This window comes from Ananas comosus, linkage group 17 (genome assembly GCF_001540865.1).
Source record: "Ananas comosus cultivar F153 linkage group 17, ASM154086v1, whole genome shotgun sequence".
Lineage (NCBI taxonomy): Eukaryota > Viridiplantae > Streptophyta > Magnoliopsida > Poales > Bromeliaceae > Ananas > Ananas comosus.
In genome coordinates, this window is record NC_033637.1 from 2650892 (window position 1) to 2675647 (window position 24756).

The 24756-nt window shown below is 41.9% G+C and overlaps 5 protein-coding genes across 10 annotated transcripts; 2 read left to right on the forward strand and 3 right to left on the reverse strand.

Moving 5' to 3' along the window:
- LOC109723395 (putative clathrin assembly protein At1g33340) lies at nucleotides 1-1676 on the forward strand. The gene is made up of 2 exons (XM_020251739.1): nucleotides 1-428; nucleotides 507-1676. Exons 1-2 carry the CDS (start codon nucleotides 277-279, stop codon nucleotides 1438-1440), a joined length of 1086 nt encoding a protein of 361 aa, XP_020107328.1. The 5' UTR covers nucleotides 1-276; the 3' UTR covers nucleotides 1441-1676.
- LOC109722997 (PHD finger protein ALFIN-LIKE 8-like) lies at nucleotides 3022-7301 on the reverse strand. Its single transcript, XM_020251182.1, has 5 exons — nucleotides 6939-7301; nucleotides 6776-6808; nucleotides 5807-6035; nucleotides 3962-4088; nucleotides 3022-3836 (listed from the first exon to the last, which is right to left on the reverse strand). The coding sequence occupies exons 1-5, from the start codon at nucleotides 7033-7035 to the stop codon at nucleotides 3558-3560; spliced, it is 765 nt and encodes a 254-aa protein (XP_020106771.1). The 5' UTR covers nucleotides 7036-7301; the 3' UTR covers nucleotides 3022-3557.
- LOC109722996 (protein FAR1-RELATED SEQUENCE 9-like) lies at nucleotides 8020-12079 on the reverse strand. Of its 6 annotated transcripts, none has more exons than XR_002219589.1 (3): nucleotides 9600-12079; nucleotides 8442-9013; nucleotides 8020-8272 (listed from the first exon to the last, which is right to left on the reverse strand). XR_002219589.1 is itself a non-coding variant. In XM_020251180.1 (2 exons), the coding sequence occupies exons 1-2, from the start codon at nucleotides 11648-11650 to the stop codon at nucleotides 9004-9006; spliced, it is 2061 nt and encodes a 686-aa protein (XP_020106769.1). In that variant the 5' UTR covers nucleotides 11651-12079; the 3' UTR covers nucleotides 8381-9003. The 6 variants fall into 6 exon arrangements, 2 of the variants coding, with proteins under 2 accessions (XP_020106769.1, XP_020106770.1); XR_002219588.1 differs by lacking the exon at nucleotides 8020-8272 and having other exon boundaries at nucleotides 8381-8662; nucleotides 8747-9013; XR_002219590.1 differs by lacking the exon at nucleotides 8020-8272 and adding an exon at nucleotides 9240-9338 and having other exon boundaries at nucleotides 8381-9013; nucleotides 9600-12075.
- On the forward strand, nucleotides 15354-21776 carry LOC109723336 (probable leucine-rich repeat receptor-like protein kinase At5g49770). Its single transcript, XM_020251672.1, has 20 exons — nucleotides 15354-15519; nucleotides 15680-15901; nucleotides 16107-16227; nucleotides 16391-16462; nucleotides 16641-16715; nucleotides 16819-16890; nucleotides 16998-17159; nucleotides 17256-17330; nucleotides 17414-17485; nucleotides 17575-17646; nucleotides 17777-17845; nucleotides 18013-18083; nucleotides 18679-18754; nucleotides 18955-19089; nucleotides 19298-19782; nucleotides 19874-20032; nucleotides 20119-20255; nucleotides 20375-20594; nucleotides 20703-20938; nucleotides 21281-21776. Exons 1-20 carry the CDS (start codon nucleotides 15354-15356, stop codon nucleotides 21758-21760), a joined length of 3177 nt encoding a protein of 1058 aa, XP_020107261.1. The 3' UTR covers nucleotides 21761-21776.
- Nucleotides 21833-24727, reverse strand: LOC109722790. Its single transcript, XM_020250927.1, has 2 exons — nucleotides 24086-24727; nucleotides 21833-23536 (listed from the first exon to the last, which is right to left on the reverse strand). The coding sequence occupies exon 2, from the start codon at nucleotides 23504-23506 to the stop codon at nucleotides 22178-22180; it is 1329 nt and encodes a 442-aa protein (XP_020106516.1). The 5' UTR covers nucleotides 23507-23536; nucleotides 24086-24727; the 3' UTR covers nucleotides 21833-22177.

Below are 24756 nucleotides of genomic sequence, written 5' to 3' on the forward strand. Positions count from 1 at the left end.
CAAAAGTCATAAGGCATTACAATTGTTTTATTGGTGCTCCAAAGAAACACTTTTTGAGAATTCTAATGAATGTGCCATGAGCTCTCTCTCTCTCTCTCTCTCTCTCTCTCTCTCCTCATAGTCAAGCAAAGCATCAAACTCTTTAATGGATGAGCAACGCCAAACTATTCCTTTAAAATCCTCTTTCCCCTAACACCACCTACTCCTCCTCTACACCTTAAATGCCATATACCCTCCTTGTCTTTTAAAAGTGTATGCAACTATAGTGATGAAGTGATGAAGGTGACGAGCAAGCTCTTCGCGGCCCTAGATGCGTTCATGGACCATGCAATACGTAAAGCTTCGACGGCCGAGCACACCATCATCACCAACATAGAAGCTACGATCGTGCGATGCACCAGCCACCACGACGCACCTATAGACGATAAGTACGTGCACGAGATCCTCTTCCTAGTCTCGAACACTCCTGGCTCGATCTCCTTCTTGGCTAATCGGATTTCGAGCAGGTTCGAGAGCACGCGGGACCCCGTGGTGGCGCTAAAATCTCTTCTACTCCTCCACCGCCTTCTTCGCGGCGGCGATCGGTACTTCGAGCAAGATCTACGCAGTCAAGACCTTAGAATCGATCTCTCATGGTGCTTGGGCCGTCCGAATGGCTTGCACTCCTTCCTCCTCAGCTATTCATCCTTTCTCAGAGAGAGGATGGTGTGGATCATCAACCAAGCTGGAAATCTAGAGCCAAGCAGGCCACACAGAAAAGAGCCTCTATCTTATGAAGAGGAAGCGATCGAGTCGGTTATATTTAGACTTTCGAAGTGCCAAAGCCTTCTGGATCGGGTCATGGATTGTTTGCCCGTCGATGTTTTGAGCAACGGGCGGGTGATTCAGTCGGCGGTCAACATTATCTTAAGAGAGAGTTTTCGGGTTTACGAGAGCTTCCAAGAAATGATAGAGGATTTGGCGAGATCCACCTTCGATCTTAAGAAGTCTTTGAGGGTTTCAGCTCATGAAATCCTCAAGAAAGCATGCGCACAAACGATTAGACTTCATGAATTCTATCAAAATTGCAAGAGAAGCATTTTTGGCAAGGGCTTGGACTATCCTTGTGTGAGAATTATTGCGCCCACCCAAATCTCATCAATAGAGCAGTTTTTGCCCAGTTATTGTTACGAACGTATGGCAATCCCTGAGGACGAGAAGAAGAATGAAACGCAAACAACAAGCGAAGAGTCTCCGACCGAATCCAACGAACCAATCGGTGCTCTATTTTCTCAAAAGTTGGAAACAACGATAAGCACCGTGTGGGTCGAGTTCGATGAAGAAGATGTACAAACTTTGAGCTTCTCATTGGCATCGAGTTCGACAGATAGTTCGTCAACAGGACACGCAATGCAGACGCTAGCTATGACCGAATTTATCGGTTTCTCTTCCGAGCTATGAGGATCGACTCTTCAGAGAGAGACCAAGCTAACTATTTACCTACATCATTACTATTATTATTATTATTATTATTTTTCCTTCTGGTTCTTATTTGCTTGCTTTAGTAGCTTGAATGGTGTCTTGTTGTGGGGGTGGATTTTGCATTATTATAACTGCTGCTGATATTCTTTGTTTTCACAAAGTTTGCTCGAGAAATTAATGAATCCATTTCTTCTGGGTGGATTTCAGTAATAAAAACCGCCAAAGTATTGTGTAACGTCTAATGTTTCTCTTGATTAAATCGACAAAAAAAAAAAACTAAGCATAATTTGCACGGAAATCGATGGGTTTCTGCTTCGAAACAGGTTGTTAATACGAAGAGTTGACACATTGAGGAACATACTGAGGCATTAATAAGTGGTGGAGCTCCCACAATTTTCTAGAAAAGGTGACATATGATGCATCTAATCTAGCAAAATCCTGATTTAGATTGATTTTGAGATCTTTTCTTTTCTTTTCTTTTCTTTCCTTTTTGTCACTATTTCTTCTAATCCAAATTATTGCTGGCCATCTCCTCACGGTTCTAATTTACACACCCACAATCTACTCAAAGTTTCAAATTTTGTCTCTGATTGATTCTCACACCTCATATAATTAAACCAGTTTAGAAGAGCACCACCCCCTATGGTGTTTGCTGTTAAAAGACACACCAGTATCTTCACACAATACTTCCATTTTTTATTTAAGATTCGATTAATAAAACAAGATACAGGGTTTCTAATGATTGCTCCAGCACCATGAAAACAGAAACCTACATGATTGTTCTGCTGCAGTAGAGGGATCTCAACCTTCCAATTAGTTAGAATTTTTTCTGTGTGGTCACCTGCAGATGAGGACTAGAGCCAAAAATACATGTCATGACCTTCAGCAGTGAAGATGCCCTTTTCTCAGACCATACAGCATTGTCACTGTTTCAGTCCACGTGAAGTCATGTTCCTTCCTGAGGTTTCATACTATTTGGTATGGCTAGGGCTAGGTTAAGCCCACATCTATTTGTACTATTAGCCAGTTCAAGAATTTCTCATGTTTTCAGTATTATCCCCATCCCCTTTTTTTATCATCACTCTTAACTGTGTGATCTCAATCCCAGTTTTATTGACAATATACAAACTATAAATGATCTGATATTCATTTTAGCCAAAGATTGAGATGCATGCATACATTACTTTTTCTTCCAAATTATTCCCAAATCCTCTTTCACTCTCTCTCGTAACCCCGTATTATGAATATCTATCTCATAATCCCGTAATGTTGCCCTCCAAAAATATTGAATGGAAATCACATAAACCTCTAATTTTAGCTAGAATTCATACAAATATTGTTACACTTCACTATCAGTCAGTTAATTATATAAAAACATCGTAAGAACGGGTTTTCAAATTGCTTGATTACAATACAGCTACCGACATGTCCAACTATCCAAGTCCTAGTTCTTACACAAGGAAAAAAAAACAAAACAGATGGCAGAGTAACATGTGACCACTGAATCTAAAATACCACATACAAGGATTGTGCACCAACTAAATAATACCACATGAAGGATTCTTTCAATATATCTCATCCTCTCTATTAATTAAGAGCACATTTTAAGTTCAGGAAAACAGTCGAGTGTATAGTATATACCAACACATTACCAGACTAATTGATATACACCACTCAATTCCCAGCTGACAACACTACACACTGCTGCTAAAGCCATTAGGGCCGAAGTAGAAGAAAAAGATGCAGTGAAATGCACTCCATTAAGGGCTAATTTGAGTAACTCCACAAAGTTAGAAAAGTACCTGGTATTCTAAATTGAAAACATGAACCATGCTTTTATGACCTGATGCGTTCATATCTGCCACCACATCACAAAGCGCGGACTAAGAAAGCTGAAAAACTTCACTATCTGCTACAATATGTTAAAACTGAGAAGTCACAAGCCAAATAGACACCAATAATTAACAAAGATTAGACATCCAGTAAGACATAAAACTAAACTTTAAACCGGTTATCAGCTGCATCGAAAATAGTCTCCCTTTCTGACATTTCCGACGACTTCATCTTTAAGGCCGACCACGAGCTTTCAAAAACCTTCATGTCCTAGCCCTCTTGTTACTGCAACCAGGACATTTGTACTGTTTGATGTGCTCAGCTCTGGCAGGAGTGATCTTAACGCACTTGCCATGGAACCATTTCTCACACACATCACAGCAAATCCAGAACTCATCATTCGCGTAATTGTCCCCACAGGCGCCACACAGAGTGTTCCCGTGCTCTTCCTCGCCTCCCTCGCCCTCACCTCCTTCACTCTCTTCGTCCTCTTTTGGAGGCATCTTTGAGGCCTTAGTATGGGATTCGGAGTTCCGTGACGGCTGCAATAAGATTTCTTCCGTGAGTAATGGAAGGAAAGAGGTTGCCAAAGATGGCATTTAGAATTGGATGAAGATATGAATTATGATGCAATTGTAGAGCAATTGAACTGAGCATTTGAACTAACTTTGGAGCCTGATTTGGTGTTCTTGATGCTGCTATTAGGGGTTTTTTCTTTTGATTGCTTCTTCGCAGTTCCTGTCACAACCTCATATATAGTGGGAAGACCATTAATCATGGTAAACAACCGCTTCCTGCATTATAGCGTGATGAAAAACCCAGATGAGCATCCAAAGTTCTAATCTAAATAGTCTGCATAAATGATGAAAAAAGAATGTATACGTCGGGCTTTAGCTGCATGAGGGAGTTTCTATGGGTTCAATATCTCGAAGTTGTGCAGTTAGCAAAACCGATACATCTCATTGTGAACAACCTGACATGAAACATGGAATGCCTATGAAGGCAAAAGGAATGGTGTAATAGGGTGGCATTATGAGAGAACTGTTGAAAGGCACTGCTTTATACATTGAATAGCTTTTATCATTCTTTAGCAGCCTATATAATATATGCAAGATGGGACCATTAACAGCAATAGGAGGTACAACAGTAAACAATATATGCAAGAGGACTAACAGAATTCACCAAGACAAGGCAAAGGGATGAAGGATCGCATTCACAGACACCTTATTGAAGTTGAGCACAACTAGTTTTGGGATGTGTTCACCAACTCGTTATCGAAGTTGGGCACCAGTTTTAGCGACCAATAATGGAATTTAGAGCAGCAAAAATAGAAGCCGTATGGTGATGACAAAGCAAAATAACTGTTTCAGTTGATTTTAGATCTATAAAAAATGGAGCATACGGCATGTTCACCATCTCCAACTGAGAGAAATCATAGGATTTTCTCATGCAGGATCCAGTCGCATTACATTCATCAACTTAACAAATGCAACTTCCATTTATGATTTTGTCCAAATTGGAACAAGATTTTTTGAGACATGACACTAATAAGCACATGGGTGAAGTTACAGGCCCTTTTAAGATATTTAACACTAATTTTTGGGACATCTCCAGTATGTGGTACATTGCATATCAATTGCTCAAAAGGGCTGGAAACAACATCAACACCCAAAAGTGCAATATAATCAAGGTTTCTAAGAACATTTTACATGACTAAGGGAAAGAAAGTAGTCCATGAGAAAAGACTTGGACTCACAACTCGGAGGATAAAAATCAATTATGTACAAATAATTATGGATGGGAAACCAAATTGAAAGAATATAAATCTAAAGAAATAGGAAACCCAAGGGACTATTGTATAATGAAAACAGATGGAAAAACAGAAATTCATCATCCAGCATCTAAGCGCAAGAGAAACTCCAAAATTTAGACTTCAATGCAAGCTTACAACACTAATGTGCAGTGGAACTAACAATATGACCCAAGTCCCTACCGTCCGTAATGAAAGCAGATATTTTGACCGAAGGCAATCAAACAATAAGATTGTTAAGAAAAGGGAATAAAATAAAAATTAGAAAACTTCATGTGTTAATGTCCAGTAAATAGCTGGCAATGAAAGATATATCGCAAGTTCTTTGCAGCGAACACACTCAGCAAAGCGGCCAAGCAATTTCATAACAACACATCTTACAGTAGATAGAAATTTACAGATTGATTTACCCAATACATAAAGTACAATAATATGGATGCCAAAACGTAGATAACTCCATCGACTGGTTTATTCAACCACACAGATTTGAGTATAAAAACACAGAAAAAGAAACCCTAAGCAAAGGCCTTGATATGCCTATTAAAAGCTTAGTGTCATTGTTTGGCAACATAAAGCCTATAAAAGAGAGAACATAAACTGAATACTGGTACATCAATGATAAATGAAAAACAAAATACATCTGCTTGTTGAGCGAGGTAATTAGGTTATAACTTTGGTAAAATCAAACAATAAAAGAAGTACCTGGATTCCTTATCGAATCCGAAGCGCGCTCCAAAGTAAAAGGCAACAGCCAATAGCCACGCATCGCTATGAACTGCTACCAATGATAACCAATCCTTCTCCTCCATTCCATCACGAGCAAAATTTATACCTAATGCCGGCTCTGGGAGTTCAGGCGGCACTTCCTCCGCAGGCAAGTTCACTTCCCAAGTCTCATTGGGATGTCCATACAGACATAAATTCTCCTTCTCTGCACGCAGAGTTTGATTACCTCAGCAAGCCGATCAAACCGTAAAGTTTATACTACAAGCGGATATAAAGAAGCGCAATTTAACACTTTGCTTATAATGGCAATCTATATGATCAGAAATAGAATTAATTCATTAACCGCTTAAATGAGACCTTAGAAATGATCTGTTGTGAGAAAAGAAACTAGCTAACAATCTCACTAGTTAGAATCTTTAAAGACAAATTAGCTAGAGAGCTGAGTATTCTCTACGCATCTCACTCCACAAAAATAGGTAAATAATTACACTAACCTAAGGTAACTTTTCGAAATACTAAGAGCAATTGCCACAAAATGCTAAGATCTAATTTTTCAAGTATATGTCCCTCAAACAGAACTCCAATTCATGGAACACAGGTTGTGTCTAATTCGAAAAAATTTCTCAAAGAGGGGCAATTTTGCAAGCATGAGGTTAAATATGTAAATAACAAAACTTTTGAAGGGCATTATGATAATTCAGTTTTTTGCAGGAATGTAAACGTACATAGCAAATTTTGCAGGGGTATGAATGTAAATATCTCTTAAATGGAAAAGGTAACACTTCAGGATTAACAATAGACGAGCGAAAAATTAAAAAAAAAAATTCTTTTTTATCAAGCAACAAGAGCAAAGAAAAACAAACCCTAATAGGAGAGGACGACATAAAAAGCCGGAATTTTTTCTTATAAAATTGAAAATAAAAGAAAAAAAAGGTAACAACTCACCTGGGTCGCACTGTTGGTGGAATTTCTCGACATCTGCACAAAGAGAGAGCAAAAAAGAAAAAAAAAATCGCAAAAACGAAAACTTATCACACTATAAAATGAGCTGTATCTTTGAAAACTTCAATTTTTTTTGAAAACAAAAAAAGGGTAGGAGAGTAGAGACCAGTGGTTAGGGCTTTGATTATTCCGGCCCTCCTAGCTCTAAAATCCCTGAATACCTCCTCAGGCGTACGCGGATTATAGCCCCCACCCCCATCCATATCCCACAGCGTTCGGGACCGATCACAACGCGCGCGCGCAAGAGAGAGAGAGGAGCTTCGCCGAGCTCTAATGGCGCCTAAGAGAGCACGAAGAGAGAGGAAATCGTGGAACTAGGGTTAGGGCATGGGGCGGTGGGAGACGTTGAGGCCCCTCCGGCGAAGGGCGAGAGGAAGCAGGCGACGAGAGATTTGGACGGGAGAGGGGTTCGAGAAGAAAATAAAAAATAAAAAAAGGAAAGAAGAGGGTTTTGAACGAAGGTTTTCTCCCTTACCTTTTCTTTTACCCCTCACCTATGCGTTATTTTCAAATCGGTCCCTAACTTTACTTTTCGTCTAAACGCCTTATTAAATTGAAAAGTACCTTGATGTACGTTTTATTACTCAATTAAATTACGCAATTAGATACTTACTAATTTTTATTTTACAAATAATTTAAAGTGTTTGTAAATTAAAAAAAATAATGGAGAGGCCGTCACTCGAAAAATTAATGTTTCGTTTCTTCTGCTCGTTCGCTTGAACGTGAGCCACGTCTACTAAAGGCATCTTTGCATTCTTAGAACAAAAATTATATTGGTATCGTCCTCAAACTATTAATTTGAAAACTTATGTCGATATCGTCCTCAAACTATTAATTTGGAAACGATGCAGATATCGTTCTCAAACTATTAATTTGGAAACAATGCAGATAGGTGCCGCGTGTCATCCCATGCCCATTGCTGCCCTCCCTTCCCCTCCATTCGCTCTCCCTCTCTAAAAATTCAGGTGCATAAATTTTTTTCTTTTTTTCTCGTTTCCGCTCATGCGATGGGCGCACTAGGCCACGCGACGCCCATCGGTAGTTTGGAAACGATGCTCATACAATTTTTGTCTGCATTCTTCATGGTAAACTTTTCACTCAAATTTGGTTTTTCCAATTTAAAGAGCAATTTCGTTTGCATCGGCATGTGGGTCCCGCGAGCGTCCAAAACCCCCTGAAAAATTCGATTTTTATTTTCAATTACTATTATTATTATTATTTTAAGAGGAGAACGGTGATCTTTATACATAGGGCTTAAAAGAGAATAAACTGATAGGTAAATAATTCACCACCGTTTCACAAGAGAAATAAAGAGAAATAATAATGGGTCAGGCCAGGTGTGGGCCCTACAAACCTAGGACCACCAGATCCATGAGAATCGCGGATTCAAATGCGACCTCGTGTGGGGCCTCCTTCAACCAATGATTCTGTAGTTCATCCCTACTTAAAGATAAACCAGGATAAGTATGATAAAAAACAATAGGAAAGATATTTAAGTATACAAGTTTGCTTAAGATCTTTATGCAGATTCATCAACTTGCAAATTAATCAATCTTCAAACAGCTTGAATAGAAACCACGACAGAAAACACAACCGCGACGAAATTCACCTCAAATCTTAGCTTGTCATCCTCGAGACCGTGCACTCAGAAAGCTCCCTGAAATGTGTCTTTAGACAATTGCAGCAGCACAGTTTCATTACATACAAATCACCCACACATACAGTTCTGTTCGGCACACAAACGCCGAAAACCAGGAAATGCACACAAAAAGCGCGATCTTCTCCTCCGACGTTCTTAACTAATTTGTTATCACAATAAACCGAGAGCATCTGTAATTCGCAAAAGTAATTTGATCAGTACATTCTTTAGGATTCTTGATCTTGTAATGAACTACATGGGTAGCACAACGACACCTGCTGCGACGGTGAACTGGTGTCGCTATCTTTCACTTGCATATGCCCTATGAGGGCTCACTTTGGAATGTTAGGCCTTTGTCGCGGAAGCTGAAAAATTTTGAAGTAATGATAGCTGAGACTTCTGATATTCACAACCTGATGCTTCATCTGTAACCTCAATCGAGGATGATGCCAAGGTCAAGTGAAAGGGAGGATTGCATACATGTTGAGGAAAACCCACTGGATACCACTACCAGAATACGCCTTTTAAGAAGTCAAAAATAGCTGAAACAGAAGGGGGGGAAGGGCACACTAAGACATAATTATTGATGCATATTGATGGTCAGATGTAAGCAAGCAATATGTGAAGAAATATGCAAGAAATCACAAGTAACCAACAAGAGGGGGGAAAAAACAGAAAAGATGCAAATCCATGATTAATTTAAGTAAAAAAAAAAATCTCAGAAGAAAAAGAAGTTAACTTTATAACATGCATTAAGCTAACTCTTACGCGATGACTCCACATTCAAGACTACTGGCACAAGTAGGTCGCCGTCAGAACATGCATCTTCATCAGTGGGAGTTATGAAACAAGCATCTCATCAACTACCTGATAGACAGATTTCCAAACAAAAATTTAAGCTTGTCTGACAGGTCGCAAGTCAGGGGAAAAGTGCTAACTGTTGAACTAAATAGTAATTAGAAGCAATTGAAGCCAAATGTGGTTATATCCTAAGTCAAAATAATAGTTCATATTAGGCAACAAAAGAAGACATTTGAGCCCAAGACAACATTTGCTGGGCATCTAAACTACAAAGGGCCAAACTCTATGGATTAAGATTTGAGCAACATACTGGGGCCATAATCATACCTACTCCCATTAAATGAACAACCTTTCTTGGAAGCTAAGACTTCCGCAAAAGCCTTCTGCAACGCTCCCTTTGCGACTTTATAAATAGCTGCCGATGTGGCACCCTCTTCTGCAAACTTAATGGCATCGCGAAAAAGATCATTGGACCGCCAATTCAAGGGCTTTTTACAATTACTCGGTATTAGGGAGACGGCATCGCTCTTGGCATTCCTTGTCCACCTTTTTAATATATAACTATCAGGCAGCGAAAGAATACTCAGTACCATCATCACTCTGAAAACATGCCTGCATAAAATGCCCGAAAATTCAAACTTGCAGCAGCTACAGATAATGCTCTTTTCCGAATCATTGTATTTAACTACATGTGTTTTACTGGAATCCTCAACTTTAATCACCCGAAAGATGCTAGTCACGCCATCGTCAACTTTCTCGGTAAGAAAACCTGAAGTCTCAACCAATTCATCCTGAAACAACTCAAATATCGTTTTTGTATAAATATCAGATGCCTGCTTCTCCAACGGCGACGGAGTCTTCATAACGGGTCTAGTATGAATAGTAGCAAAATCCGCCTGAATCTCCTTCTCGTATTGCCCCGCCATGGCCTTATCGAACTGAGTGACCAAATCACGCAGCGTTGTCGTCGTAATAGAGTGCCTCTGAAAGAATTTTTGCATGGTCTCTAATTTTGTACCGCCGGAAAATTCACCGAAGAACTTGTCTTTGAAAAACACGGGGACCCATTTGTGGCGAATACTATATAACTTTAGCAGCCATATATTCTCAACCAAATCATATCTCTCAATCAGCGAATTCCAACTTGATTCAAACTCCTCGACGCTCTCTGACTCGCCCACGCATTTCTTCAACTCGGCCTTGAAAGAAGGATGCGCCGAATATACATCGGCCAGCTTCTCCTTGCTCTTACTGAAGACGTCCCTCTTGCAGAACCGATGCCTAACATCAGGAAGGACTTTCCGAGCCGCCGCTTCCACAGCCTCACTGTAACCGGTGGTGAACGACGCCGGCTTCTGCCGGCTCATCAGCATGAGCCAGGTGTCGAAAAGCCAAGCGAACGAATCCTCGCTCTCGTCGGTCATAAATGCGCAGCCGAAGACTATCATCTGCCTATGATGGTTCATACCGGTAAACGCCGCGAACGGCACCAACCGCTTGTTCTTCCTGCAGGTCGTGTCAAAAACAACCGAATCGCCGAAATAGCTGTACGACATTCTGGCCCGCCCATCCGCCCAAAAGACGTTCTGAACGCAGTTATTCCGGTCGAGCTGAATCGAGTAGAAGAAGGCGGGGTTTTCGGCCTGCATTTTCTTGAAGTATTCTAGCAAGCTCTGCGCGACGCCACCGCCGGGCCCGAGGCCGTTCTGGTGGGAGTGAGATTCGGCGGGGGTGCAGGCGAGGAGCTCCCACGGCTTCTTGGAGAGCTTCTTCTGCGAAGCGGCAGCAGCGGCGGCGGCGGCGGCGGCGGGCGGGGGCTTGTCGGTGAAGGAGGCGCCGAGTGGGTGGCAGTGGTCGAGCAGGCAGCGGGAGACGGCCCAGCGGCCGGTGTCGCGGCGGTTGACCTGGAGCATGGCCTTGCAGCCCTCGCGGGAGGAGGCGCGGTTGCGGCGCTTCTTGGTGAGGTCGAACGGGTCCTTTTTCGTCGGGCGGCCCTGCTTGGAGCACACGAAGCGGCGCATGATCACCGAGTCGTCCACGCGGGAGGTGAACGACTTGCTGTTGCGGACGCGGAACCCCGCGCGCTCGGCGTACCCCGCGTAGAACGCGCGCGCCGCTTCCGGCGACTCGAACTCCATGCCGATCGCCGGCTCCCGCGGATCCGGGGCCGGCGGAGGAGGCGGAGGATCTCCACCGTCGACTCCGTCCCGGACGTCCGATCGGACGGCTAGGAGCCCGTGATCTGCGGCGGCGGCGGCGGCGGCGGCGGCGATGGGTTGGTGGTCGAGGTGGGGTTCCTGGGACTGGATCGGGATTGGGGCTTCCACCTCGCCGGCGTCGAAGCCCATGCTCGGAGCTAGGGCCGTGATGTTGTCCATGAAAAGCTTCTCACCCAATGGGATCGAAAAATACGGAAACAAATTACGGGAAAGAACGAATTGCCACACTTATATTATCGTCGGAATTATTCGATCAAATTTGGGGATTCTTTTTCCTTTTTTTTTTTCTCCTTTCGATCGCCCTCGAATTTAGGAATCGGAAACTCTCGACGACACGCAGAGACCGCGAGATAGCACGCGTTCCCCCGTGCAGCGGAGGAACCAATGGTGGTGCCACTGTTCGACAATGGATCAGGGCCGTCGATTTACGGAAGCCGCGCCTTGGATGGTTAGGATTGACGGGCTTCAGTGGAAGAGGTCGACAACCAGCGCTTTTGAGAACTACAGCAGACCAAAATCAGAAATGTAGGCTCGGTCTTCGGAATGATTTTGAAGCTCATTTGGAGGAACATGTTGGTTTTATCATCCATCGTTAATTTTAGATCGGAGCGTCATATTTGATGAACACTGAACACGACGATTTTATCGTGCGCAATACTGTCGGTACACCAGAATCCTCGATTATCATCTATTTTTTATTAAACTATCTGACATTTAAAATTTTTTATTTCAATTTTTTTTTTAATTTAAGCAAGTTCGTGACTTTTTAACATCAATATTTAAATCCATCAGTTATTTTATAATTTATTTAGTATATTTTACATAATTCACGTAACTGTAAAATCTTTTTGTGTAAAATTTCTCTAGTTTTGTAATTTTGTAAACGGATCATATTTTTTATTTTACATATAAGGCTGAATTTTCAAAATATAGTCCAAATTACTTCTCTCATTTTTTTTCTCTTTCTTTTTCTAAAAAGACAAATATTATTATCATACATAACATTTAAAAAAAAAAAAACGAAAAGAGTGCAATCTCTTTTCAAATATTACAAATCGAGTATAAATGTGCAAATTTACATAAATAGTGTGATACAAATAGTGCAACATATTTCTTCATTTTTTTCTTTTTTCATTGTTCTTTATCAACCTTTTCCTTTTCATCTATTTTTTCCCTTCGTTCTTCTCCTCCCCTCCGCCACTCGGTCCACCCCGACGACATGAATATGGAAAATAAAATTAAACTGCATTGGAAAGAATAATGAAATGACAAATCATCCAAAAAAAATATTAATTCATTATTAAATAAAAGTCAAAATAAACCTCTAAAATTTTTGAAGGAGTATTTTGGTTGAGAAAAAAAAAAGAGAAGTAGGGAGAGTAGAGAAAGGTGTTTGTTTGCGAAGGAGCTCATTGAGTGGCTTATTTTGAAATGGGCAAATCCAAAACTTTCAAGCCCAATTGGGCTATAAATAAACTATGTCATTTTTATTCTAAAGCAAAATAGAAATTAAAATTAAAATTTTATGAAACAAATAACAACTATTAAAATCAATAAATCTCATTTCATTCTATAGATTAAAACAGGTAAGCCAAATGAGCCCTTATTTCTCTTTAAGCTTAAATTGATTCTTGAATGTGAGGATATTCAATTTCAGTGCTCAAATGGAAATGGTCAGCGTTCTATATTATTACTTTGCAATTGATCTGCAACAGAAATAGGTGTTTTTTTTTTTCCTTTTTTTTTCTTTTTTTTTTTTGAGAAAACAGGGATATACCCTATTTGTACAGTGCAGAAAAGTTACAAAAGCACCTAATAGCGGGTGGCGGCCGCCTGTAACGACAAAAGTTAGCAAGGTAGCAAAACACACGAACGGAAGTCAAACTACACCCGAACACAATGATACAGAAAAGAGTCGAATTTGATCAGAAAATTCAATCTCGTCCTCCTGAGAGCACCGATGTCCATAGATGAACCAAGCTATGTACTCTATTTGTCGTCTCGTCCGTCGGGTAGATCAGTCTTCGAATATGCGCCTATTTCGTTCTTTCCTTTTTTTTTCTTGAATCTTGTTTGTTGCGCAAAAAAGATGATCTACAAAGTTGCTCGCCAAAGAACAAAGTCAACTCGGCCTACCAAGCAATTTCTGCATCCAACTGTATACATGGTGCCATGTTTCCCTTTTTTTTAAAAAAAATAAAACATTTTTAAAAGTACGACCATTGGCACGCATATTCTGGCCAACGAACTTTGCAAGGAGAGTTGTTTTTATTAAATCTTGGTGGAAATTTGAATTCATAATCTCTCGATGCCAACACTACCATTCAATCTGAATGAGTTGTTGGTCGAAAAAATTATTATATATATTTGGTGTATTCCAATATCTGAACCATTGCATGTAAAACTTTTCGACACTAAAAAAAACTAATAAAGGTTAAATAGTTGGATGAAATAGTTGATATTTGAGGTAAGTCCCATACAAAATTTATACAATACACAGTACTTATTTTAAAAAATATTGATAGGGAGAGCGAAAGAGATGTTGATGTATATCCAAAGCGAATAGTAAACAAGAGGAGATAAAGTAATTGCTTGTACAAACTTGCGGGTTTTACCCTGCATTTTGTTTTCTTAAACCCCCACTTGGGTGGCCTGGAGTCCAACCTACAATCTTTATTTAAGATGGGAAAAGACTCAGTTGTGCAAATAGTTTTTTTTTTTTTTGAGAAAAATGTAGCACGCTACCCGCTTCATTCATTGGATAGATGAACTAGGCTACAAGAGTGGGGCAACCTGGGCCCCTAAAAAAAAATACAAAAAACCAAAAAAAAAAGGGTTCAGGTTAAAAAAAAAAAAAAACTAAGTAGAGAGCAGGGAATCCCAATCCTTCACCAGCTGTTTGAGGTTCGCAACCGCTGTTCCCGGGTTCGGTTGGATACTCCTAAAGATCCAGTCGTTTCTGGTCTTCCAAACGATCCACTAGCATCCTACTAAGTCCGTCAGACTATTTCTCTTATTATACAGGGATTTTCTAGTCGTCCACCTATCCCATACTAGGTTCACTTCCTCCCCCAGGTCTTGGGCCAGTACCCCGTGGATGCCCCTGACACAAATAAACTTGCTAAACACACACTGGGTAAACAGATGGTCCACTGTTTTCTCTTCCACTCCACACAGTACACAAGCTGGGTTTTGTATCCACCCTCTCTTAAAGAGCCTGTCCGCCGTAGGGGTTCTCTTCTTGAGGACCAGCCAGCAGAATATTTTTACCTTTAGAGGGATACTAATTCTCCAAATACTGGCGGCTCGTTCATCCCTTGTTCCCCCGTCCGTCAACGCCTCGTAGGTCGATTTTACCGAGAAAAGTCCATCCTCACTCCATCGCCATTGTAGTCTGTCCAGTGTGTGCATGATTTGAAAACGAGAAACCCTTTCCTCTAACTCCACTAGGCCTGTCCCCATCCCTGTTCTCTGGTTTACAGATACGCCCGTGATCCGACGCCAATTCCACCCACCCCTCATGACGCAGTCACTCACTTTGAGGCTTTTCCCCTCGGACGTCCTGTAGGTCATTGGGAACACGAGCTTCAGCGTATTATCCCCACACCATCGATCTAGCCAGAAATCGATGGTGCGTCCGTTACCAAGTTTGTAGGCCATCCCCCAAGAGAAAATAGCGCTAAGGCCGAGGACCCCTTTCCACCAGCTAGAATATGGTATGAAGGATTTGCCTTCTCTTAGTGGTTTACGTCGACGGTAATAAAGCTCATGGATTATCTTATTCCACTGTAACTGGGGTGCTGTATGAAATTTCCACCACCATTTAGTAAGGAGGGCTTGGTTCATGCTCTCGACATCTAGGATGCCAAGCCCCCCTTCCCTCTTACTCTTACACACGTTCTTCCACGCCATCAAGCAGCCCTTGCCTACAGAGTTGCGGCCTCCATTCCAGAAAAAATCTCTTCTAAGAGCTTCGAAATTCTTAATCGCCCATTTGGGGGCATTGAACACAGACAGGAAGTACAGGGGTAAGTTAGTGAGCACCGCGTTTACCAAAATCAATCTACCCCCTCTAGAGAGGAGTTTGGCGTGCCACCCTTCAATTTAGTTGTGCAAATAGTTGGTAAGCAGTTGATTTGGCATTCTTAGGATGATGCACCCCCAACTGTTTCTTTTCCTTATTTATAGACGAGTGCTGGGCTTCTCACAATCTTTTATACTCCACATATAGACCTGGTCTTATCTGGCATTTGGGAGAGTTGCATTGCAAGAAGATGGAGCAATCACCTCAATCTTTCTCTGGCTTTTACAGTTTTAGATGGGGATCAACTCGACCAGCTTGTTGGATTCTCTTACTTGGTTTTCTCATTCGAGTTTTGGTCACATCTGCAGATACAAATCCTCAGGATGGTATGTTTTGGTTCCAATTTGTATGTTTCATGACTATCTATTGTTATTATGTTCAATGCAAAGACATGATGAAGTTCACTAGGGAGTTGAATCTTTTGCCATTGACATGTTCTAGAAAGCCACAAAGATATATTTTTTCCTACTAAGTAGAAATTGCAAAAGATGAAGTTATAGATGTCACATAGCATGCATCTTTCCTGTGTAGCTGCTGCGCTCGAATCCCTCACCAGTCAGTGGCAGAATACGCCGTCCAACTGGATCGGTTCGGACCCTTGCGGTAGCAATTGGGTTGGAATAAAATGCGCCAAATCCCGCATAGTCTCCATGTTAGCAGCTCAACAACTTTCTTTTATTTTGGTTAGAGATTTCACCACCAATTGACATAAATCTTTCATCATAATTCTCATTTTGTTCCACTGTACTCCAAAAATAGGGTAAATCCCTGTTTAATCAAAAAAAAAAAAAAAAAAAAAAATCTCATTTTGGCAGAACTCTGTCGAGCTTGGGACTGAAAGGAACTCTTTCCGGAGATATCCAATATCTAGAGGAATTGCAGGCTCTGTAAGTTCTCTAACATTTGGTGCTTCACATTTTGTATTTACATGATGAACAACGCAAACGCAAGTTAAACAATCCTGGTGCCAATGTATTGAGGCTGTTGCATCACTTCATATATCTGTTAATAATCCTTCTTATGCAACACTTTTTTTTAACTTATTCCAAGCTTATATTTATACAGGGACTTGTCTTACAACAAGGGCTTGACCGGACAACTTCCTGCATCAATTGGGCGCTTGAGCAGACTCATCAATTTGTAAGCAGCAAAAGAAAAAAAAAAGAAAAAAAAAGAAAAAAGGAAGTTTGCATTCTTGCTTTAATCCGTAAGTAATATTGTGTTTTTTGTGTTCTCTATCCAGGATTCTTGTTGGTTGCAGCTTCTATGGTCAACTACCTGATGAGATTGGTTCATTATCAAGGCTAGTCTTTTTGTAAGTAACCAGAACCTTTTTCTTTTTTCTTCTTTTTCTACCTCCTTATGTTTTCATAAATTTCCTTAATATGATGGTGCTTAAATGCTTGCGTTATATGTCTACAGACCTTTGAACTCTAATGGCTTTACGGGAAACATACCTCCAACCATTGGCAATCTCTCAAAACTATACTGGCTGGATTTGGGCGGCAACGAACTTACAGGATCAATTCCAGTCTCTGATGGCACTACTCCTGGCCTCGATTTGTTGACGCATACGAAGCACTTGTATGTTTTCTTTCTCCTCTAAACCATTGGTTTATTCAAGAAGTTCATGCGTTTGGAACTAACCGGATGAAAACTGCACGTGTAATTGCGTTACAGCCATTTCGGCATTAATCAGCTATCTGGCGCCATCGCAAGTAAACTCTTCAGCTCGAACATGCAACTGATTCATGCGTAAGTACTGTAATAATCCTTCGTATTTCCTACACCTAAGTTGAAGTTGTCTTTCTAAGTGGTAACTACTCTTTGTTGCTCAGGCTGTTCGATAATAATAATTTCTCGGGGAGCATCCCTTGTACATTAGGACTCGTGACGACTCTAGAGGTCCTGTAAGTATATATTTTGCATATACGATCTACGATGAGTAGGGTTTTCAGTTCCATGGACTTCTAATTTCGGTTGTAATTATATGCGGCAGACGCCTGGATATGAACTCGTTGACTGGCCCCGTTCCTACCAACCTGAACAACCTTACTCGAGTTGCAGAACTGTGAGTTACTTGGTCATCATTTTGGTGGAACTTTTGGATTTTATGGATTTTTCAATAAATGATGAGTTTAAAAGTTTCACTAAACATATCATTACATGGCTTCTTTTTTCTTTTAAATTTCATATCCCAGGCATCTAGCAAATAACAAACTGACGGGTCTATTGCCGGATTTAACTGGAATGAATGCCTTAAATTTTGTGTAAGTTGTTGTAGAAATTTTTACGTACATTTGTCTCTCGTTGACTTATTGAATTGCAAATAAAAATATCATTGGGTTTAGTGATTCATAGATCTCTGGACTCTGCTAGTGCTATTAAACAACATGACAATGTTGTCTCTAAACTAATTATACTATTAGATACACAGGGACATGAGCAACAACTCTTTTGATGCATCAGATATTCCACGCTGGTTCGCATCATTGCCATCTTTGACAACATTGTATCTCTCTCCTCTCTCTCTCTCTCTCTCTCTCTCTCTCTCTCTCTCTCTTGACATTTCTCTGCCAAAAATTCTATCATCTAAATTAGATAGCCTTATCTAACCATTGACTTTCAGACGTGATATTTTTCAACATGACATAGAGCATAAACAAATTGGATATTTTGCTTTTGTATAATCATTCTCTATATAAGAACATTTATATCAATTGCAAAAACAGAAGGATCCAGTGAGTTTAATAGTTCGGACCTGTCAATTATGTTCACTACTGACCTTTACATTTTTATCCTGATGACATAATCGACATCCACAACGAATTCTTCTACAGCGTAAACTCTTCCAACCTATCTTTAATGGAAACCTGCAGTCTCATCTATCACTCAAAATTAGAATTTCAGGCTTCAGTTGTTCTCACTTTGGACTGGTTGTTGGAGTATAGGGTGATTTGTTTGGATTGTAAAGGTTCCCTTGTTAGCGAAAGCAACACTGTTTTCGTAATGCCCATTTTGAAACTAGTGAGAAATATGATAGAAGGGCAAATGCATGTGATTCAAAATGAAATTCATTAATATCTTGTAATTTCTTGTTACTGCATATATCTGGAGTACCTAAAAATTGGAGGGCAGCTACCCCAGGGTCTGTTAAGCGCTTCTCCGATGCAGACACTGTGAGTACTTATTAGTCTAAATGAATGGTATATTTCCCGTCCTCGCACAAAAAGATGGTAACATTTGGAGAAATTGATGCATTATCCCAAGAGATTGATCCTGACTAATCTTTTTTTTCTTAGAAGCTACATATGGTTTTAGTGCTGATTCTCTTTTCAATTAAAATGTAATTTCATTAAATGTGAACTTGTCGAGGCAGGAGGCTTAGGAACAATCGCTTTAATGGCACTCTAAATATTAGCTCAGACTACAGCAATCAGCTTGAACTTATTGATCTGCAGAACAATCAGATCAGTGCGATAATAGTTGGTGGAGGATACAACAAACAAATCATGTAAGCAATTAATCTTTCTGCTACATGGCAACAAAGCATGTATCATGTTAAATTTTCTTTTTCTTGTGGGAATTTTGCAACTACAAATCATTTATTTACATATCTACCTCTGTAAAAATCTGAATGTTCATAGGTAGCCATTGAGAGTGCAACCACCAGTAATATTTTTTTTTTTCTCTATTAAGTATGCTTTCGTGCTATGCGGCAGACTTGTGGGCAACCCGGTTTGTAAGAATGGTGGAATCAATCTCCCATACTGCAATACTTTGCAAAACTCTGCTCCGTCGTACTCAACTCCTAAGAACTGCGTGACGCTGCCGCCTACTTGTTCTTCAGATCAGAGTCTAAGTTCCAACTGTAACTGCGCATTTCCATATATGGGCACTCTATATTTTAGATCTCCATCCTTTTCGGACCTTGGAAACACGACATATTATCTTACCTTGGAACAAGCACTCCAAAAGTCGTTTACGATTAATCAGCTTCCTGTAGACTCCGTTTCGCTGTCACACCCTTTTGTAGATTCTAGTAACAATTTGGAGATGAGTCTGCAAGTTTTTCCAAGCAGCAAAATCCGTTTTAGTGAGTCAGATGTTACTGGGGTTGGTTTTATCCTCAGCAATCAGACGTTTAAGCCTCCGACCATTTTCGGGCCCTACTATTTCGTCGGACAGGAGTACCCTCCTTTTACTGGTAAAGTCATTTAATCTTTAACAGCCGATACTAATCACATAGCGAAGGATTTGTGAGATTTTCACATCTCATTATGCTGTTCTGCATGCAGTTCCTGCGCCAGCGCCAACACCAAATCACTTGCCTATCATTGTCGGAGCAACAATCGGCGGTGTGGCTCTGTTAGTAACACTGATTATTCTTGGCGTTTTTGTTATTAAAAGACGGAAACAAACCAAAAGGTCTGAAGATGCTAGAAGCCGGTCGTATGGTAAGTTTCGCCGACAATTTAAGTTGGACTTCCTTTGACCTACTATTATTGTTTATGCATTTTGCTCAAATTTTATTTGCCTACAGTTTCGTGGGATCCCAGCAAAAGCAGTGGTAGCATACCACAACTTAAAGGAGCAAGATTATTTTCCTTCGAAGAACTAAAGAAATGCACCAATAACTTTTCTGAAGCCAATGAGATTGGAAATGGCGGTTACGGAAAGGTAATCCCTTACTTTGCACTGGTTCATATTGGTATATGTTATAACGAAGTATATAATCTTCATGAATAAGCATTTATTTATGTATACGACGGCAATAATTGGTGAGGTTGTTTTTCCAGGTGTACAGGGGAACACTGAGTAATGGTCAATTGATTGCTGTCAAAAGAGCTGAACAGGGCTCCATGCAAGGTGAGTCGGAGTTCAAAACCGAGATCGAGCTGCTCTCTAGGGTCCACCACAAGAATCTTGTCAGTCTAGTTGGTTTCTGCTTTGATCAAGGTGAACAAATGCTCGTCTACGAGCACGTCCCAAACGGTACTCTAAAAGAAAGCCTATCAGGTAATGTCTGATTCTTATTCGCCTCTCGGCATACTCTCTTTTGAATTTTATTCGCCTCTCTATCGGGTAATCTTTGATTCTTTTTTACACCGACTGCTATTTGTGCAGGAAAATCTGGGGTGCGCTTAGATTGGAAAAGGAGACTTCGCGTTGCACTTGGCGCCGCTAGAGGTCTTACCTACCTGCATGAGCTCGCGAACCCTCCAATAGTTCACAGGGACATTAAATCAAGCAACATTCTCCTTCATGAGCATTTAAATGCCAAAGTTTCTGATTTTGGACTCTCTAAATCGCTTGGAGACGATGCAAGGGGTCATATTACCACTCAAGTGAAAGGAACAATGGTTAGTGGCTGTCTTTTGATGGTAGAACACACATGTTTTTGTTTCTTTTTAGTCAAAAACTGACAAATATTTATGGATATACACCTGCAAAGCTAAAAATCTGAGTTTCGGTATATACGCTAAAAAATTTCAATTCTAGCGTATATACCCTTCTACTTACAAAACCAACTTCCTTGCATGAAATTGGATTACTTCCCAAATTACCATAAGCTATGTTTGAAGTAAAAAAATTTGCATTTTGAGGGGTATACCCAAGACCTCAAATTTTACAGGGGTTAAAGATAGGTGATTTTGCCGGAATTTGCATGTAGAAGTCCTTATTAGCATGCACTCTTGATGCAGGGATATTTAGACCCCGAATACTACATGACACAACAGTTGACCGAGAAGAGCGATGTGTACAGCTTTGGGGTCTTGTTGCTAGAGATTATCACTGCAAAGAAGCCCTTGGAGCCAGGCCGATACGTCGTAAGGGAGGTTAATGCGATGATGGACAAGTCGAAGGATCTCTACAGCCTACATGAGCTTCTGGATCCAGCTTTAGGCTTAGGTGCCGCACTTGGCGGGTTCGAGAGATACGTGGACTTGGCGATGATGTGCGTAGGAGAGTCGGGACTTGATCGGCCCAAGATGAGCGAGGTGGTGAACGAGGTTGAGAAAATCATGCAGATGGCCGGCATGAACCCGAATGCTGGTTCTGCATCTACGTCGATGAGCTATTATGCCGAGACGAGTAAGAGCCCTATTCGTCACCCTTATAGTAACGAAGGCTCCTTCGACTACAGTGGCGGCGCGCCTTCACCAAAGCTAGAACCAAAGTAATTAAGTTCCGGTAACATTTCCTGTTGTTTGTTCTTCATTTCGACAGAACAAAAGAAGCAGCAAAATTTGATGTATATGCGCCTTCGATCAATGCCTACGATTGATACATGTATTGCAAAACTTGACAATGTTGTAAGTGTTGTTGTTCAATTACAGACGATCTCCCGATACCACTGAAAAAAGTGTTTGTGTCGTGTGTGGAAGAAGAGCAAATTGAAAAAAGTGAGCCATTAAAAACAACAATAATAACACAACCTGTTTCCGGTGATCTCAACTTAATTATTTTGGTCCGGAAATTAACAAAAGAATACCAAAAGTTCTGAATCATGTGTGCCGGAGCGTTAGTTAGTTTCGATCGACTCTCCAGCTTATTTGCTTGGATCGATCCTGTGATCGATTTGGTCTTTCTAAGTTTTTTTAAGTTACGGGCTTCTCCAGCAGAGCGGAGACATACCACTCGTCCTTCCGGATCCCCCGGTCGAGCTTCCGCCCCGCCGCCCAGCGCAGCTTCTTGAACCCGATCCGGTCGAACATGGGCACGTAGGTGGCGTTGAGCTGCGAGCCGAGGCAGAAGAAGTGGTCGAGCCAGAACAGGCCCCCGGGGCGCAGCACCCTGTAGATGTCGTACAGCGCGAACTCCAGCATGACGTCGGGTATCCAGTTGCTGAGCACGTGCATGGAGTGCACGACGTCGAGCGTGTGGTCGGCGAAGGGGAGCCGGTGGGCGACGCTGACGTGCAGGGGCACGAGCCCGCGCGACGCGATGAAGCTGTTGAACGGCCCGTCGAAGTTCATCGTGCTCGTCACGACCGTCACGTTGCGCTCCCGCATCCGCGCCGCGAAGGTCCCCGTGCCGCCGCCGATGTCGAGCCCGATGCGCACCGCGCCGGGCCGGCGCGTCCGCAGCACGTCGTCGATGCCGAAGTCGAGCCCGCCGTTGTCGGAGAGCCACCGGACCTTCTCCCTCCCGCGCAGCAGGTCGAAGCAGTCCTTGCAGTCGTAGGAGCCCTTCGCCCTCCCCCTGTTCACCAGGCAGCTGTAGTTCTTGCAGCTGTACGCGTCCCACGTGATGCTCGTGTCCGGGGGGATCGTCCACATGCTCTCCGGGAACGGCGTCGGCTCGACGTAGTTCGTCGGGGACCTGGGCCTGCACCGGCGCCGCGGGAGCGGCTCGCAGCCCTTCAGCATGAGCCGCTGCGCGGAGATCTCGTCGGACGGGCACTCCCGCCCGACCTCGTACGACATGTACGCGAGCAGGTCCGCCTGGTGGCGCCGGCACGCGGCGCCGAGCACGGGGTAGAGCTCGTCGCTGCCGATGTTCGGGGTGAAGCCGAGGGGGAGCTTGTGCGGGGACGCGACGAGCTTCAGCTCGCCGGAGAGCTCGCCGTCGCCGAGCCCGTCGGGATCGTCGCCGTGGAGGCGGCCGAGCTCGGAGAGGAGGGTGTCGAGGAGGGAGCTGGCGGCGGAGCAGCGGAGGCGCAGCTCCGCGAGCGCGACGTGCGCGTCGGCGAGCTTCGCGCGCGTGGAGTTGAGGTCGCGGCGGAGCGCGTCCGAGTCCCAGAGGTGGATGCGCGGCGCGTGCTCCGGCCACTGCACGTCGAGCGTCGCGCCGGAGAACAGGTACACGGATAGCAGGTTCGTCGATATCACCAGCAGCAGTATCTTCAGCTTCGTTCGCTTACGACACCTTTGCTGATTCGATCTTCTCGAGTAGAGATGATGCTCGTGATCCTCCGCGCCCCCCATTTTCCTCTCTCTATGATCGATGGAAGTGATCTAGAGTTAAGCATGGGAGGAGGATTTTAATATTAATGCATGCATCAGCAGTGCAAAAGAATTAGTGGCTTCATTAAAAGGCATTAATGGGTGTTCACATATGCCTAACGCGCTGAGTTAGCGGGGGAGGAAAAATCTCGGTTGCTTGTGAAAAAGAAAGTGGGGGGAATGGGAAGCCCAATCTCTAAGATTCCGATATAATTCGCAGGAAAGTTTATATATATATATATATATATATATATATATATATATATATATATATATATATATATATATATATATATATATAGTAAGTTTTTACTATTAGATTTACTTCTCAGATCATTTTCAACCGTTAGATTATATTATTCAATCAATCACCCACTCAACTCTAGAGAGCTCACATCATCCTAATCGTATATTTCTTAATTCAATGGCTAAAAATTTACAAGCATCAATAACTTGATACTTTTAAAAATATAAGAGCTCAATTTTATATATATATTAATTATACTCGTCCTCAACAAGTATATTGAATTGTTAGTTTATTATGTCGGGGTCCTCGCTCACCGTAATTCGGCGTTGGTTTCGTTCGAGATGGGTCGACACACCCCTTTAGTTTATGCAAGTGCTAAGCGCAGATCCGATCTACCTTGAGGAGAGTAGTTACCGAAACTTGGTCCACCGTGCCATAATTAGAAGCTGAGGGGTGTGATTATTTATTGCAATGCACGAAAAGTAACTTAGACTTGCAATCACAAAAGAAAATTATAAAAGTACTTTTATATATTTTAATAATAAAACTATTTCCTCAAAAATAGTTTGACGAAAGGCGTGGGGAACAACTTCTCCACCACTACTATGTCCTGTACTATTAGAAGAAAAGGTTAAAAGACCTTCCTTATCTTTATTTTTTATTTTTATTGGTCAAACGGTACAGATACGCGTTGATCTCGCTCTCGGAATAGTGCATGTTCGAGCCAAATTGTTTTTAAAATTGGAGTGCGATGAATGCGCCCTTTCTCTGCTGGAATGTTTCCAATAAGACCCTGGGTTCAAGTTATCGCACAGAAACGGGCTGGGCCAGGCCAGAATATATCACTTGCTTATGTAAGTCATTTTTTCACCCCAGCATAGCCCATTGATATAAAAAATTAAGACGAGATTTGGCCCAGCCAAGTGAACTGGGTTGGGCCTATCCAATTTTGCAGTAACACAAAATCCAACTGGCCATGGAAGGG

Excerpts from the sequence above, each read along its gene's own strand:
- LOC109723395 (XM_020251739.1), top strand. The coding sequence starts at position 277 with ATGAAGGTGACGAGCAAGCTCTTCGCGGCCCTAGATGCGTTCATGGAC. Across the intron at positions 429-506 it reads GACGCACCTATAGACGATAA|GTTCGAGAGCACGCGGGACC; the intron begins GTACGTGCACGA and ends GATTTCGAGCAG.
- LOC109722997 (XM_020251182.1), bottom strand. The coding sequence starts at position 7,035 with ATGGATGGGGGTGGGGGCTATAATCCGCGTACGCCTGAGGAGGTATTC. Across the intron at positions 6,809-6,938 it reads AATCAAAGCCCTAACCACTG|ATGTCGAGAAATTCCACCAA; the intron begins GTCTCTACTCTC and ends CTCTTTGTGCAG. Across the intron at positions 4,089-5,806 it reads GGATTCGATAAGGAATCCAG|GAAGCGGTTGTTTACCATGA; the intron begins GTACTTCTTTTA and ends GCTATAATGCAG.
- LOC109722996 (XM_020251180.1), bottom strand. The coding sequence starts at position 11,650 with ATGGACAACATCACGGCCCTAGCTCCGAGCATGGGCTTCGACGCCGGC.
- LOC109723336 (XM_020251672.1), top strand. The coding sequence starts at position 15,354 with ATGCCAAGCCCCCCTTCCCTCTTACTCTTACACACGTTCTTCCACGCC. Across the intron at positions 20,595-20,702 it reads TCTAAAAGAAAGCCTATCAG|GAAAATCTGGGGTGCGCTTA; the intron begins GTAATGTCTGAT and ends CTATTTGTGCAG. Across the intron at positions 20,939-21,280 it reads CTCAAGTGAAAGGAACAATG|GGATATTTAGACCCCGAATA; the intron begins GTTAGTGGCTGT and ends CTCTTGATGCAG.
- LOC109722790 (XM_020250927.1), bottom strand. The coding sequence starts at position 23,506 with ATGGGGGGCGCGGAGGATCACGAGCATCATCTCTACTCGAGAAGATCG.